The 17,564-nt window shown below is 44.6% G+C and overlaps 1 protein-coding gene across 2 annotated transcripts in view; it reads left to right on the top strand.

Moving 5' to 3' along the window:
* The first annotated feature begins 5,096 nt into the window (after positions 1-5,096).
* NSMAF (neutral sphingomyelinase activation associated factor) overlaps positions 5,097-17,564 on the top strand; it is a 60,541-nt gene continuing 48,073 nt past the window's right edge. For both annotated transcript variants that reach the window (XM_082674628.1, XM_082674629.1), the window contains exon 1: positions 5,097-5,220. In XM_082674628.1, the coding sequence (XP_082530754.1) occupies positions 5,162-5,220 (59 nt within the window). In that variant the 5' untranslated portion in view covers positions 5,097-5,161. The remainder of the gene's footprint in view (positions 5,221-17,564) is intronic.

Raw genomic sequence — 17,564 nt, forward strand, 5'->3', positions numbered from 1 at the left:
TAAGAAGTCATGCAGGAGAGAAACCAACCAAGGAGACTGAGAGAGAGGAAGAAGCAAGGTAGGAGGAAAGCAAGGAAACTGTGGGGTCTCGGAAGTAAAGGGGGAAGAGCTGTGTTGTAGGCCATGTTCAACGGCACTGAATTCTGCAGAGAGTTCAGAAGAGTCGAGGGTGGAGAAGTGACCAGTGAATGTGGTGAACTTACAAGAAGCATCAGATTGGAACCAGAAGTCCAAGTGGGATGGATCGACGACCAGGCAGGGAGAGAAACTGGAGACAGCATGGGAGGCAGATGTTTCAAGAAGTTTCACTGAGGGTGGGGAGATGGAGGGAGATGTGAGATAAAGGGAACATTTTTTGAAAACTATATTTAGGGACTTCCCTGGTGGTCCAGTGGGTAAGACTCTGTGCTTCCAATGCAGGGGGCCCGGGTTCAATCCCTGGTCAGGGAACTAGATCCCGCGTGCCACAACTAAGACCCGGCACAGCCAAATAAATAAAAATATATATATATAAAAAGAAAACTATATTTATATTCAGATGGGAATGGCTCAAAAGTGAGGGAGAAATAGACAAAGCAAGAGAGAGAAAGAGGGGAGAGAGAAAGGATAATTACAAAGGCTGAGTTGTTGAGTGGGAAGGAGAAGTTTGCCTTTGATGGGAGCAAATATACTTCGAAACAGCAGGCATGAAGAGAAGGGAGCAGATGCCGGAGACTGGTGATTTTGGGTGGGAGGGTGAGGGAGCTCCTGCCTCAGTTCTCCCTTAGTTCTCCACAAACACACACTCTGTGACAGCAGAGGCGTATCCTTCCGAGCTGTTGTTCAAGAAAATCCTTTTGAGTGAGTTTCCTCCCCTTCTCTTGTGGAGGATAAGGCTGGGAAGTGCAAAACCACAGAAAGGGGGTGTAAAGGCCATGTCTCCATCTGCTGGCTGCCAGTTATCTTCCCAGGAGACCAGGAGACAGAAGCGCTGTCCTTCCTGATGATTGCATTTCAAAGGAACGGCATTCAAGTCCTTGAGAAAGGCACTCCTGGGTTGTAAGAGGTACAAATCCATCTCAAGGGTTCAGAGAAAGAATTCACAGCTGTAAGCCCTTTTTAGTAAATGCCCTAAGAAACAGCAGTCGGGGCCCATGTCAGGTGTTGGCTATAACAAACAGTAAATTCTTTGGGCAGCCTCGCACTTTCTCAGGCAGGCACTTAAGCGGGGGTTGGGGTCATCTTAGGGATGAGGCCTTGAGCTGTCAGAAACTGTTAGTGTTGGGACTTCCCTGGTCGTGCAGTGGTTAAGAATCCACCTGCCAATGCAGGGGACACGGTTTCGAGCCCGGTCCAGGATGATCCCGCATGCCGCGGAGCAACTAAGCCCGTGTGCCACAACTACTGAGGCCCACACGCCCAGAGCCTGTGCTGCACAACAAGAGAAACCCGCCCCCGCTCGCCACAATTAGAGAAAGCCTGTGCGCAGCAACGAAGACCCAACGCAGCCAAAAAAAAAAAAAAAAACGATAGTTGTTTAAAAAAAGAAAAAAGAAGCTGTTAGTGTTTGTACAAGTCTTTTAACGTGGCGGGAGGGTGGTAGGCAAAATCATTTGTGCTGAGGGTCTGTCGTTTTTCTAGGCCAAGGCTGAGGCCTAGTTGAGAAGAAAGCTCAAAGGGGCTTGGCTAGAGTTCGGTCAGGGAAAGAATCGTTGTCACTCTCCACCCACCAGGGTCACATCATCCTTTATCGTTTAACTACATGGAGAGAACTTGCATGCTGTTTTCCTGCCTTATTCCAGCCAAGGTGAATTCTCTCTTCCGAACTCATAGCATCTATTGTAGCACTTCTCATATAGAAAGTTACCATGTTGTACCTCTTGGCAAATTTTATTATCTTATTTCATCATGTACCTTCTCATGTTTGTCTTGGCTACCCGACTACATCACAATTTCCTATAGGAACACTGGGCTAATATTGCCAACATCTTTTTACATTGTAGGTTCTGTGTAGCACTTGGTCATTACAAAACAGGAGGGACCCGTGAAAGAATGATATAGCCATAGGACATGACAAAAATTGGTGAGAACCAACCAGGTCCAGCTAGGCAGAAGATTCAACTTCCATAGACCTCGAGCCTCATGCGCTCATTGTAATACATTAGCAAGGTAAATGACACACCCACCAGCATCATGACCGTTCGGAGGCCGACCATAAAAGGCTAAAAAGTGAGCAGTGGACCAGTTCCTGGAAAACCCCACCCCTTCCCCCAAATAGTTGGAACAATCCTCCCATTCATTAGCCTATGAAATTACCCAGCCCATATTTCGGGCCCTCTCGCCTTCTGAGATGGCCCACACTCTGTCCGTGGAGGGTGTATCTCTCTGAATAAATTAACTTCTTAGGCATCACTTTGCCACTCACTGAATTCTTTCTGTGATGAGACATAAAGAACCTGAGCTTCATTAAGTCCTGAGACCAGGCGTGTGATCTCAAAAGATCCTGGGTTCAAGTCCCAGTTTGGGTTTTGGCTGGGTTCCAGTCCTGGCACATGGGTTCAAGTCCTAATATGAGGTCCACGGTTTCAATTAGACTCAATCCAGGTCACAGGGCACCCATGTACCTTTATTCATTCCAAAAAATTGTAATGGTGGCCACCTTATGCATATTGTTTTCCACATACTAGAGAGCTGAAATACACATTGACCTTGAAGCTTTAAAAATTTAACCCTTCAGAACCTGGTCTGTAAGACAATATTAGGTGTGTGTCAGCATATATACAACTTAAAGTTTGTTATTTAAGAATCCCTCAAAGGTGAACAACCACAGGCTCATTCTTAGGATATATTAAGGAGTCATAACTCACATCCACTAGGATAGCTATAATCAAAAAGTTAGATAATAACAAGTGTTGCCAAGGATGTGAAGAAATTGGAATCCTTATACACTGCTGGTGGAAATGGAACTCCTAGGTGTGTAGTCAACAGAAATGAAAACATATGTCCATACAAAAACGTGTACATGAATGTTCATAGTATTATTCATAACAGCCAAATGGTGTAAACAACTGAAGTGTTCATCAACTGCTGAATGGATAAACAAAATGTGGTAAGTCCATACAATGGAGTATTATTCAGCCATAAAAAGGAATGACGTACTGTTACCCGAAAACTGGGTTCACCTCTTGGTGGGTGTAGAGGCAAAAGACACAACCAAGCCAAAGACTGGGAGAAGAAAGGGTTTATTATGACTTGCAGTGAATAAGGAGAACACTGCGAGCGTTTCCTAAAGCAGTGTCTCTCCAAACAACAAAATTAGGGAAGTCCTATGCTATGGTACATGCATATTCATGAAGGGGCTTGGCAGTAGGCAGAGTCCAAATTTTAGTTGATTGAAGTCGAGGGTCAGAAAAGGTCACCGTCATCATCCCTTAGATTCCACTTGATCTGGTGGTTGGGCACTGGAGGTGGGATTTAAATTCTGCAAAACAGCTCAAGGCAGTGTTTTAAGCTAGTCTTTACCATTGAAATAGAACTGGGAGTCTTTACAACTGATTTGTTGTCTTTGCTGTTGTTGCTTCTCCTGCCTGATAAGTTTGTCCTTTTAGTCTCTTAAGTTCATTATTACTGCGACCGGTTCAAGGACAAGCATTGTGTCCAGGCTTAGATCACAAAAAGGCTTCGGCTTATGTCAAGAAAGCCATGCCTGGTTCACTTTCTCTGTGGACCCCCTAACCCTATCTGTTTACAGTATTGAGAGGAACCTTGAAGACATTATGCTAAATGAAAGAAGCCAGACATAAAAGGCTATATAATCTATAACTGCATTTTATGAGATGTCCAGAATAGGCAAATTCCTAGAGACTAAGTTGGTTAGTGTTTGATGGGGTTGGGAGGCTTGCAGGGATAACTAAAGGGTATCGGTGGGTGGGTTTCTTCAGGTGGTGCAAATGTTCCAAAACTGCGCTGACAAACCCAAGTTCGCGCGCCTGACGCACCGTAAGGCCGCGCAAACTGAAAACGTCAGAGTCTGGGGCAGAGAAAGGCTAACTGCAGGGGCCAGCCGAGAAGAACCGATGGCCCATGCTCAAACGACCTGAACTCCCTGGGTGGTTTTCAGGGAAGGGTTTTTATAGGCGAAATTTGGGGTGAGCGACGAAGGGTGTGTGACTTATCTGATTGGTTGGTGGAGGTCACAGGGCGGAGCTCCAGGAACCCTGGGCTCAGCCTGAAGTTACCATCCTCCACCTGGTTGGGGGCCTTAGTTCCTACAGGATTCTGAGCTCAGAGCTAGCTTATGTGTTTCCCTTGAGGAGGAACTAGGGCTTTGCTTTGTAGAAGCGCTATTGTTTGACTGCTATTCCTTTGTTTCTGCCATCCCTCACTTCCCTGATTAGTAGCTGTTTGAATCTGCCCTTTGCAACGCAGGGAAGGCCTAGGAGACTAAAGCCTTTTTCTTCAAACAAAAAACAAGGAGCACGACAAGGCTCTGGTACCCAGGATCCTCCAGCCCCGCGGGTCCTGCTTAGTTTCAACTCTAATGATAATTGGACATATCTGTGAATATACTAAACACCATTGAATGCTACACTATAAACAGCTGAATTATTTGGCATGTGAGTTATATAAAGCTGTTAAGAAAAAGAGAAAGTCATGTGACTAATTATTTCAATTACCAAGAGATAAAAGGCCCAAATGTTATTCGGAACCCCTGTGGCCAACAAATTGGCAGAGATCACGGGCTGTCTTCCGTCTTCAAGCGTAAAGTAGCGAAACGGAGCTGCGGGGTAGCTGGTGAAGCAACGGACGTTTGGGGTCTAAGGAGAGACCCTAGGCCGGCCTCTGTGTCCCGGGCACCCGGCGGCTGAGCTCGGGGCGCCTCGGGTGGCTGCGCGCCCCTCCTCCGGCCTGAGTCACGGCGCCCCGAGTCCCCACGCCGAGAGGATGCGGCGGTGAGCGCTGCCGGACGCCGGGCGCAGCGTGGGCTCCGGGACGCCAGCGCCGCCGCTCGGGACGCCAGGCCGCAGGCGTGCTCTCCCGGCCGGGCCTCGCAGGCCGGCTGCCGGGCCCGCCTCCGCGGCTCCCCGACCTCCTCGGCCGGCGGCGCAGCGGAGCGGCGGAGGAGTCCGAGCCGGAGCCGCGCGCGCCCCGCCCGCCCGCGCCGCCCTTCCTCCCTCCCTCCATGGCGTTTATCCGGAAGAAGCGGCGCGAGCAGCAGCTGCAGCTCTACTCCAAGGAGAGGTGAGCGCCCGGCCCCGGGGAAGAGCCGAGCCGCGGGCGGAGGCCGGGCCCGCTGGGGGCCCGAGGCCGCGGGGGCAGCAGCGGGAGCCGGACCGGGGCCCATCCCGCGGCGGAGCCGAGCGCAGGCGGAGCCCGGCCGGCCACGCGGGGCCTGCCGCCGCGGCGCGGCTCACCCGGAAGGGGCCGCGCGGGGGTGGGTGGGGGCGTGGGGTGTAAGTGGGCTCGGCGGACCCCCGACGCCCACCCCCCAGGCCCCAGGCGTCGGGTCCCAGCGCTCGGCCCCCTGTCGCCGGCTTGTACTCTCGGGCGGCACCGCGCGGCTCGGGGACCCCCCGCCTGCGGGGTAGGCGCAGGTGCCCCCCATCACCGCGCCTTGTTACCGCGGACTTGAGCCCTCAAGCAAATGCCTGGGCAGATCCCTGCCCTCCTGGGCTGGGAGACAGCCTCTGAGGGAGGCCTGATTCTGAGAAAAGCCCGGGTCCAGCCCGCCAGACGTTGTCTGCCGAGCAGTGGACCTTATTGTAAGTGCATGTGAAGGCTCTGAACTCCTGAGCGCTGAGGCACGACAGTCAGGATCACCGGCATCCCGGTGAGGATTTGGGGTCCCACGAGTAAAGGCTGAAATGGCCTCGAAGCAGTTATGGTTCAAGAGTTTCTGATCCTCAGCCTCCAAGGGAAGAAGTCCCTTATGAGAAAGCTCACTTCTTCTAAGTAGACTTCCAGTGCATTTCTAGTGAGACAGCTTGCTGGTCCTTGGGTCTGTGGTCCCAAGTGCCAAAAGGAGCTGGGAATGAGTCATTTTACACAGAGTGTTTTGGATGTGGGAGCCAGTTATCTTGGAGTGCTGCTAGCCTGCCCTGGTGTTGTGTGATCAGTGGGGACCAACGAAGCAGATTGTACATGAGATAACAAGTACAGACTTTAAGGCTTGTGCGATCTTGCAGCGCCCACACTTCTTTGTATGGGGATTGACTGGACCCCGGTGCAAACATTCATACCCTTTTCTCATCTCTAATGTTGGCCTCTGCCAGGATATCCATAGCCTGGAATTTCATTTTCCACTGTAGAGAAGAAGATATACCAAAAAAACTTATCTTGGATAGGGCTTCCAAGAACGATTTTGGTAGCGTGATTAGGCTTTATCCACAGACAGGCTTGTTTATTGAGTAGTGATAACTGGATCCTGAATGAAGTAACTCACTCTTGTAAGAGGCTTTTGGGACTTCGTCTGTAATGCTTGTTTCATGTGGAGAGAGCGTGAATAGTTTCTTTGTTCAGTACCAACAACATTAAGACTTGGTATTCTGTATTAAATAGATGAATGTTCACATTTACATTGTAAGAACTTTGAAACACTTGAGTTGCCATCATGTTCTATGATTTAGGAGTCATTTGTAACAATTCTGTGGCTTCTTTGGTATACAGGGAATCCTGCTTTCTTTAGACCTGCCAGTTATTTCTACGACAGTAATTTGTGTTTAATTGGGTTAGCTTGTGCAGCTCTGCAGCGTCACACCAATCTTAAAGTCCGCCCTGGCATTTCTGTGTATAAGCTGCTTTGTTGGTATCCATTGATCGGGCAGCGTGACAGGCTAGCAGCCCTCAGGGATGACTGTAGCTCTCACAACAAAATAATTATTCATCAGTCAGGAGGCAGCAACTGTTCTTAAGCATCGGTAATTGGAAAAAGTCAGTGCTACATATTTTTATTTGAATCCTACTTCCTGACTGCCCAAATTCTCTAATGCCCTGCCCCGTGGCTTTGCAACCTTGGGTTGATGGGTACACTAACCAGGATGGTGTCCCTAGAATAGCAGTTTAAATGACAGGAATATGTCTCACAATCAAGCAGTCTCTTTCTAAATCTTAGAATTCTCTCTGAAAGACAAGAGTATTTTATTTTATTTTAAAATATTTATTTGGTGGGTTTTTTTTTTTTTTTTTTGCTGCATTGGGTCTTAGTTGCAACACATGGGATCTTTCGTTGCAGTGGGTTCTTTGTTGCAGCGCGCGCGGGCTTCTCTCTAGTTGTGGCGTGTGGGCTCCGGAGCGCATGAGCTCTGTAGTTAAGGCGCATGGGCTCTCTTGTTGTAGTACAAGGCCTCAGTAGTGCTGTGGCATGTGGGATCTTAGTTCTCTGGCCAAGGATCGAACCCACGTACCCTGCATTGCAAGATGGATTCTTAACCACTGGACCACCAGGGAAGTCCCAAGATGAGTATTTTAAACCAACTTTATTGAGCCCCAAATTTACCTTGGCTGCACAGGTTTTTTCCCCTAGCTTATCTCTTTGTGGCAATAAACACCATTTAGCAAAATGATTGACAGGTCATTGACTCCGGCATACCCAAGAGAACTGTTACTTTCCTTGGAACTGTTTCAGAGGTCACCATGAAAGCCTCACCTCTTCAGAGTTGCAGTTTCATTGGTCCCTGTCACGCTGCTTTAGTGATTTGAGATTTCTACTGCTACCCAATAATGATCCAGAAAGGAGAAGCTTGAAGTTAGCATCAGCTTCACACTAAGAGAAATAAATGCTGATATATTTAGAATAAGTGATATTTCTACAAAAGTAGAAGCAGAGAGGCTGTTGGGAGATTCTTAGATTGGTGGCTTAGACCAAGGTGGTGGCAGAAGAAATGGAGAAAAATGGATGGATTTTTATTTTTTATTTATTTATTTATTTATTTATGGCTGTGTTGGGTCTTCGTTGCTGCACACGGGCTTTCTCTAGTTGTGGCGAGCGGGGGCTACTCTTTGTTGCGGTGTGCGGGCTTCTCATTGCGGTGGCTTCTCGTTGCAGAGCACGGGCTCCAGGCGCGCGGGCTTCAGTAGGTGTAGCACATGGGCTCAGTAGTTGTGGCACGTGGGCTCTAGAGCGCAGGCTCCGTAGTTGTGGCGCACGGGCTTAGTTGCTCCGCGGCATGTGGGATCTTCCTGGACCGGGGCTCGAACCGTGTCCCCTGCATCGGCAGGCGGATTCTTAACCACTGCGCCACCAGGGAAGCCCATGTGGATGGATTTTAGATGTTTTTAGGAAGTAGCACTGATAGGTCTTGGCGGAGTGGACTGCATGTAGAAGGTAATAGAGGAAGAATACCAGCTTAGAGTTCTCAGATAAAATACAGGATGCCCAGTTAAACTTGAATTTCAGATGAACAGTGAGTAACCTTTTATATAAGTATGTCCCATGTGATATTTGGTACATACTTATACTAAAAAATGTTTGTAATTTATCTGAAATTCAAATTTAACTAGGTGTCCTGTATTTTTACTTGCTAAACCTAGCAGTCCTACTCTCAGGTTTCTGATTTAAACGACTATACAGTGGTATCATTTATTGGTGATGCTGTAAAGAAATGCTCTGGGTAGTTTTCAGTATTAGAAAACAAGAGGTACCGGCTATTCAGATTAAGTACGGTGTTATCCCGCTTAAGACTTAGTGGGAAGGAGCCATGTTGATCTTACTGGTGTTCTAAAATGTCCATTGCAGGTGTTAAGATAAATGCAAACAAATCTAAAAAGACAATTCACATCGCTTCCCTTGGAATTGTCGGGAAAGGCAGATGTGTACAGTGGGCTAGCATACGAGGGTATTCTACAAACAGCTGCTGCTTAAGATATTTCTATTTCAAGATTTAGGAGTAAGCTAATTGTATATTGTTACGTTCACATCTAGGAGTGGTGTGGGGGAACCACAGCTGTTTTCGTTTTGGATGATATAGAAATTGAGATAGTTGAGGCATGTCCCCACTGGAAGAGAGTCCGTTTTCTCTCTAAGTGTCACAGAACAAATTGCTTAGCTGTGGCTTGTAAGTTGTCATTCCAGGATAAAACGTGATGATTATGAGTTCTGTATTGGGCTCACATATTGCATTAATCGTTCTACAGGCATTCCTTAGACTTCCTCTTTGCTTCAGACATGCCATGTGTGGATAATTCTCTTGCTTATGCTGATATTAAATTTCTTGGCTGATATTAAATGTCCTTTACTTAATAGGTTTATTTTGTCAATTGATTCTGTGTTTGTTACACTGAAAATACTTGCTGAGGTGGCAAAGTGATTTGCTAGACTCTGGTTTAATCTTTCGTTTTTAAGACTGGTCATCCTATTCCTTGAATACCTCTCTGGGATTTGCCAGGTGTCGAAAATGGAGGTAAACTGCAGAATCAGCGCTCAGTTAGTCAGGACTGCTGATGGGCTGAGAGAAATCGACATAAATCCTATTTCTTTACATCATAGTTACTTTTCTTACATAACAAAAAAACAGTGAAAGTGGAAATAAGTGTTGCTAATTTTTTGATTAACTTAGAATTTATACTGGCTTTACCCAAAATGCGTTACTAGCCTATCATCTTATTCCCTTATTACTGTCTCAAATTAGCATCTTCCAAAATGGCTACCATTTAAGAAGACACCAGAATCTCCCATAAATGGATTCTGAGTGTGTTGGCTGTATGGTTTTTCAAATGTGATATAAAATGGGCATTTAAGGAATTCATCGCTGGGTTTTTTCCTAAATGCCACTGTGATTTCGTCTTTTTCTCATCAGATATTTAACATTTCCAACTCATGGATTTTGCAAGTTATCTTTTTGTTTTTTTAATTTTTTAACGTGTGTTCAGTGAATGGGGTCTGTATAATACTAATACTTTGAAGTTTTGTATTATGACTTAGTATGTAGTCAATCTTCACAAATGTTTGATGTGAGGTGGAAAATAGATGTATATTAATATTGGTACAGGATTCTGTATATATATCTATTACGTTAAGCTTGTTAGTTATTTAGATCTTGAATGAATTTTTTCTGATTGAGAGAGGGTTCATGATGCTAACTTCACCTTGTATTTCTATCAATTTCTGCTATAACTATTTTCAGGGTATGTTATTAAGTCTATTTAAACTTAGAATTGATGTCTTCTTAGCAGATTGAATCTTTCATCAATGGATAATGACCTCCTTATTCCTAGTAATGATTCTTTTTCTATTTTGTCTGATATTAATATAACTATATTAGTTTTCTTTTGGTTATTTGCATTATATATAAGTTTTCATTCTTTTACTTCCAACTTTTCTTGTCCTTAGATTTTAGGCTTATTTCTTATAAATAGTTTGTAGTTGAACTTTTTATTAATTTGTTCTGATACTTCTTGTCTTGACAGATTAGTCCATTTACATTTGTTAATATTACCAATTTATTTGGAATCATTTTTACTTTTTTATTTTGTTCTTTAATTTTTTCTTATTTTTCCTTGGTTTGGATTAACTAAGATCCCCTTGTTCCCTTTCATTTGTCCTGAAGAGTGTGGGAGTTACATATTGTTTCTGTTTCTCTAGTGCTAACCCTCGAAATTTTAACATTTATATTTAACTTAAGGTCTGAGGCTAATCGTTCTCTTTACCCTCCTTCCTAACAATATTGGGACCTTGGAACACTTAATTCCTGTTGGCCCATCTTAAATTATAGTCTGGGGCTTCCCTGGTGGCGCAGTGGTTGAGAGTCTGCCTGCCAATGCAGGGGACGCGGGTTCGTGCCCCGGTCCGGGAAGATCCCACATGCCGCGGAGCGGCTGGGCCCGTGAGCCATGGCCGCTGAGTCTGCGCGTCCGGAGCCTGTGCTCCGCAACGGGAGAGGCCACAACAGTGAGAGGCCTGCGTACCGAAAAAAAAAAAAAAAAAATTATAGTCTGTCATTGTCCAGTATTTTCAATATATTTTAAGCCTACAAATTAGACATTATAATTATTTAGTTAATGCTTGTATAGTTTACATGCATATTTACCATTGTCTTGGCATTCCTTCTTGCATATAATATCTTCCCTACAGAATTTTCTCTTTCCTGAAGAATGTCCTTTAGAAGTTCCCCTGATGAGGGTCTGATGATAGTAAACTATGTTTGTTTTTGTCTGTCTGAACATGTCCCTATATTGCCCTTGTTTTGAAAATCGGTTTTGCTGGATGTATACTTCTCTCAGCCTTTTGAAGATTCTGCAAAGGAAGGCAAATGGCCAGGAATATGCATCAGGCTTTTGCTGGGGCAGCACTGGTGGGGGAGACTCAGCACAGGAGAGGGAGGTCAGTGACAGATGCGCCGTGCCCTCCTGGTGTGGCTCTTAGCTCCCTGGCAGGGTCAGGCTGCAGACTCCAGCAGAAGCCTGGACCCCATGGGGTGACCCAGGGCTGGGACACAGCGGAGTTACGCTGTGATGGAACCTTGCTCGCCAGGCCCAGTGCGACATTTGTGGCTGTGGGTTGGCCTGGTCCCTTCCCTGGCTTGACTGGGGGCTGTCTAAGTATTGCACTTGGGTCTGCATAATATGGTCGGGTAGGTTCACGTGTCTGTGTTCATGGTTAGGGAGCTGCCAACGCTTCCTCTGGCATGATTAAGGTACTGGGGTCCAACCTTGTTTTGTTTTTTAATATTTATGCGTTTATTTATTTATTTGGTTGTGCTGGGTCTTAGCTGCGGCAGGCGGGCTCCTTAGTTGCAGCACGCATGTGGGATCTAGTTCCCTGACCAAGGATCGAACCTGGGCCCCCTGCCTTGGGAGCACGGAGTCTTATCCACTGTGCCACCCGGGAAGTCCCAGGGGTTCAGTCTTGTTGACCCAGACTGTTGCCTTTAACACAGGTCAGGGCAGGTCTCTGGAGCTTTGTGGGTGGCCAGCTTCCATTCTGGGAGACCAGCCTGCAACAGACGCCTGTCATTCGTCTCACTGCTATTTGTAAGGAATCTGCCTTTTCTCTGGCTGCTTTTAAGTTCTCTTCTTTGCAGTGTTTTGCTGTTTGTCTATACAGACATTTCCTTCTATTCATCTCTCCTGGATGGGGTTCCTAAAGCTGGAGTAGTTTTGGAAAATTTGTAGCCAAGCCTTTAGCTCTTGGAATATTGCTTCTCCCCATTCTTTTAATATCTCAAAATGACTGTTTAATACGTATCTTTTTTCTGTGCTGCATTGTGGCTTATTTACATCCATCTTACAGTTTACTACTTTTTTTCTTCTAGTTGCCTAATTTGCTGTCTATCCCTCTAAAGTTTTAATTTCACTTATTATATTTTAAATTTTCTAGTTTTGTTTGGGTTGCTTACAATTGCCTGATCATTTTTGATGAAAGTGTGTTCCTTTCTTGTACTTTTGATGTCCTTCTATTTCTTTAAACTTATCCTTGTAATGATCAGATACAGAAAATAATTATCTGTAGCCTTTACAGGTTTCATTGAGTCGTTTGCTTCTTGTACTGACCTCCATTCAGTAATCTTACTTCCTCACTTGATTCATGATTTTGGATTGTGGCCTTTTGTTCCTTGAGTTATTTTCGGGAATTCTTGGAGATCTGGATTTAAAGTGTATTTTCCCAGAAAGTGTTTGCATGTATATCTGCCTGGGGTTGGGGGAGAGACCACAGTGGTTTGTTTTGAGTTTTATTCGGCTAAAAAGGTAGTGTGAATTCTAACCCCAAAAGTGTGTCAAGGCAGGCTTGTGGTTTCAGGCTCTAAAGGAAACTTATTTTGTCCCCAGCCCAGAGCCAAGGTCCTACCATATCCCTCTGGGGAAAGTAGGGTGGGTGGTTTTTTATTTCCACCCTCAAAGGGTGTTACTTGAGGGATCCTAGCTTTTTCTACTCCCTCCCCCTCCCCCCATGACTGTCCCCTCCTGAATTCAGGCTCTGTTACTCAGAGTTGGGAAGAGACCGCTCCAGTGCCTGCTGACTTGTTTCTCTCTTCTAAGACTTTCCCTTACTTTTCTATCACCTCAGCCGAGCATTTGAAATTTTTAGCAATTTATCCAGCAGTTTTAGAGGATCTGTATCGAGACTGTTTCTTTGGACATCTCATCTGCCCTGATGCCTGAAATGGAATTCCTGCTGATTTCTTTAGGCCCAGGTTTATTTAATCTGTAAACCCACTGGTTAAGGAAGGACTCTTGAGGTAATCTAATCTATAGCTCCCTCCCCTCACTTGGTAGCTGGAGGCCTGGGTAAGCAAAGTGTTTGGCTAAAAGTCCAAAGCCAAGCCGTGGCTGCACTGAGCCTAGAGCAGATGTCCTCCGAGCCAGTCCAGCCGCTTTTCTACCACAGCGTGCTGCTTCTGTTTTAAATCCTAGGCCAGTGCTTGTTTTATGGTATCTCTGAAACTTACTATGATTCAGGAACGCTCCACGCCTGGTTTATGGCGACATTAGTACCCTGTTACTACGGGTGGTCCATGGGCCATCCCCTCAGCTCTGCCTGGGAACTTGTTAGAAAATACAGAATTTCAGCCTCCACTCAGATCTTCCACATCAGAATCTGCTTTTATTCTTTTTTTTTAATTCGATTTTTTTATTTTGACTGCACCACACAGCACGTGGGATCTTAGTTCCCTGGCCAGAGATCGAACCCAGACCCCCTGCATTGGGAGCACAGAGTCTTAACCACTGGACCACCAGGGAAGTCCCCCAGAATCTGCATGTTAACAAGATCCCCAGATGCTTGAAGTTCGGGAAGCACTGTTGTAGATTACAGTAATTAAGCATTCATCTAGGTTCCTTGTCGTCTGTTCCTTCAAACTTATCTTCCAGCTTTTATCTTCTTGATAGTGTAGAGAAGGCTCATGGAAGTATCCTCCCTGGGGCTGTGACCCCTGGTGAAGAAATTGAAAGACTTTGAGAGCTTAGGTGATACTGTGGCCATTTGTTCTCACAGGTTGTTGAGACGTGAAAATAGAAACTGGCTTATGGATGGTGTCAGTGAAAGGCATTTCGGCATCTGAGCCATCTTGGCCAGGAAGTAACTGCGTCTCAGATAGTCAAAGGAGAACGTAATTTCCGAGGGTCTGATAGAGTTTTAAACTTACTCCCAAGGGAAGGGGTCAGAGGGCCAGATGAAATAGTGAAATCGGTTACCCTGGGGGACAGCAGGCATGAAATGCTGCTCCAGGGGGGAAGGGCCAATAATTTACATGAGAAAACAACTGGTTCAGGGACTAGAAATAATATTTCATCACTCAGATGTCTCTATGCAAAAATGCATAGAACATGGATAATAAAATGAGTCAAGTTTTATTACAAAAGGGGATTAATATGTGTTTAGGTGTCACTGAAGCTTGATGGGATGGGACTCAAGATCAGAATCTAGTGCTAAAAAGCTGTAGACCTATTCAAAAAGGGGAGACCCATTAGGAGGTGAGGCAGTGGGCTCTGAAGATCTGCATCTGCAGGGGAGTCCGTGAACCACGTGGAAAGACCCGGAGGACTTATGGGAAAGAGGAACAGAGATAACGTAATTGTGTTCATTGGTTACAGGCCACCCAAGTGGGTGGAAAAAAATGGTGGATGTGTACCTGAGGGAGATTGAAAACAGGAAGTGGCAACACAGAAAATGAGAGACCTCACCCAGCCGAAGCTTGATGAGATCTAATTCCCGTTCCTTGCCTTCCCTTGTTGAAATTTTAAATTATTTTAAGGCCGAGAGCTTGAGAACTTTTCAAAATTCTGAGTATTAAAGAGTCATTAAGCAAGTAGCAATGACAGAAACCATCAGAAAAGGCAATGGTATCAAGTTATTTATTGTTGAAGCCCAGGGGGATTAAGAAGGATTCTGACATGCATAGAAACTAAATTTTTCAGAAGGCAGATATTGTAAGTTTCCAGGAAGGGGAATAAAACAGGATCATTACTGGACAGTTCTGAAAAGGATATTGACCTAGGAAGTTTGTCAAACTCTCAGAAATAGAATTCAGAATGTCCAATCCAAATGGTCTTTGGTGAAGAGTTACAAAAAAAATCAGACAAGCAAATAAACAGAGAATGGTGGTACACGTAGTATTCCTCCGAGCTTATAATTTAAAAAATATATATATAAAGCAAGAAGGGCAACAACCAAGGACAGATTAAGAGGATATCACAGTCCTGTAAGTTAGTATCAAGAAAGTTAAAGCCCCAGAGGAGTGCTTGCTTTAAACGATGCTACAGGTTAAAAAAAAAAAAAAAAAAAAAAAAATATATATATATATATATATATATATATATTTAAGTCTCCTGAAGTTGTGTGTAAAACTAGGCTCTTGCCTAGGTCCCGGCCCAGCCCAGCAGTGTAAAATATTACTCATGACAGAGGAAGTGGCTCTTATTTTGTATTCTATTAATGATACCATCAGACTGAAAGTGGCAGGCTAGACTTTCAGAAGATGGGTTAAGATGCAGAGGACACCCATGTGCCTGGGTCTCCTGGTGTAAACTCCTGGGAGAGTTTGAGTTTGGAACCACGGCATGTTTCCATGATCTAGGAACTTGGAAAGGTGCAGAAAGAGCATATGTGCATAAGTAGGTTGAGCGCTAATTCTAGATCAGACAGATTTTTATAAACCGGCTAGGAGAGGAAGTTGTCATCCGTCTCCAGCATGAATTCATTTCATGCTAATCTGATCTTTTTTGACAGAGTTCTGACTGGTAGGTCAGGAAAATGCAGTCGATTTAGTTCAGCTGAACGCTCGCAGAGAATAAGGTTTGGTTTTGTGATGTCTTAATAGCAGAATTGAGAAAGGAGAAATGGATGTTCGTATAGTTAGGTAAGATTCGTTTGCCTATTCAGAGGTTGCTGTCAGATGTATTCTTGGGGGCACATTTCTAACAGTGGGTCACTGGACAGTGTTCTTGTCTCTTAAACATCTTCTTAATTCATTCCTTGTTTCAGAGGCCAAGCTTTAAGCTTCAAGCTTTAAGAAGCTTACCAAAAATGCCCAGTTCAGTTCAACCAGCTCTCTAGGTAGTGGGGGCCCTATAGTCTAGCTTAATCCAAGGATAGTGGGGTGTTCAGAGGAGAGATGCAAATACAGGCCACTCGGACCCTTTCTGCCGCCGTGCACATGTCACTAAGGTGTCCTGGCCCTTCCTGCGGTCTCACAATCCTCTTCACAGTGAAGCTAGTTTTACATCTCCAACTAGAGAAATGATTGACTAGCAAAATCTTCTGGCTCCATTATAAATACTGTTTATCAACAGAGTGCTGAATAATTGTTGGGTAGCCGTGAAGGCAGGGTTAACTCTGAGGGCTGGCCTGGGGTGACTTGTCTTACGTTGTTGGTTAAGTGTTGAACAGTATGCTTTGCAATTTAGGTGACACGAGGATGGGACAGCATCTTTTTCAGGAAAGTTAAATTGCGGAATGAGTCAGTTTATCTAAAGAAAATGTCACTACACCTCTGTAAAGATGGAGTAAACTAAGGAATACCCAGGAGCAGGGCCCCGAGTCTCCTAAAGAGATAATTTACAGTCTGATACACCCCTAATGAGGGAGATCATAAAATTATAAAAGTGTTTTTATTTTTACTTTTTTTTAAAACTTGGAACGTTTTACTCCATGGAATGCACTTTGAAAATCATTGTTCAGAACACCATGAAACTTTACAGTAATACTTTTTACATATAAAAATTTTCAAGCAGGTATAACTGAATACTTCAGTAAAAAGAAAAAAATAAACTCAGAAAAGTTTCTTAATCCTTTGAATAATGATGTGGTTATATCCCTTTATCATGTGTTTTACATTACTTACAAAATAGGCATATTAGTAAATTAAGGAGGATATAATTCATTTACCAAAATAATGACTTTAGTCATACAATAGCTGATGTGATTATATTTTTATTGGCATAAAAAACACATACTTAAATAAAATTTTTAAAAATCCAGAAAACTTAAAAAAACACACACCTAAGATTTACTATTTTAGCCTTTTTTTTTTTTTTTTTTTTTTTTTTTTTTTTGTGGTACGCGGGCCTCTCACTGTTGTGGCCTCTCCCGTTGCGGAGCACAGGCTCCGGACGCGCAGGCTCAGTGGCCATGGCTCCCGGGCCCAGCCGCTCTGCGGCATGTGGGATCTTCCCAGACTGGGGCATGAACCTGTGTCCCCTGCATCAGCAGGCGGACTCTCAACCACTGTGCCACCAGGGAAGCCCATATGAAGGCTATTTTTATAGCAACAAAATTATGCCATTGTCTTATTTTATGCCATTGTCTTATTTTATCCTCTCTCTAAGAGGAGGAGTGGGGAGAGGAAGAAGGAGAGACGGTTGCATAGCTCCAGCCCAAGCAAAAGGTTTCAACTTATTAATACCAGCTAAAAGTAAGGGCCAAGGTACTTAGTATCTCTCTGATTTATACCTTCTTGGAAATTATCTTGGGCATCAGAGGACGCTCCTACCAATCTGAACTTTTGTGGTTGCTCCGAAATTCAGAGTAAGTGTTAACAGTGAGCATTTTACACTGACCTCTGGCAGTTTAGCCTGTGATGAATTCTTGTTCATGGATTTTGCAATGTACAACAGGCCAATAAAAATTGCCTGTTTTGATGGTAAAGCTAGTT

The sequence above is a fragment of the Grampus griseus genome, assembly GCF_964374135.1.
Source record: "Grampus griseus genome assembly, chromosome: 17".
Taxonomy (NCBI): domain Eukaryota; kingdom Metazoa; phylum Chordata; class Mammalia; order Artiodactyla; family Delphinidae; genus Grampus; species Grampus griseus.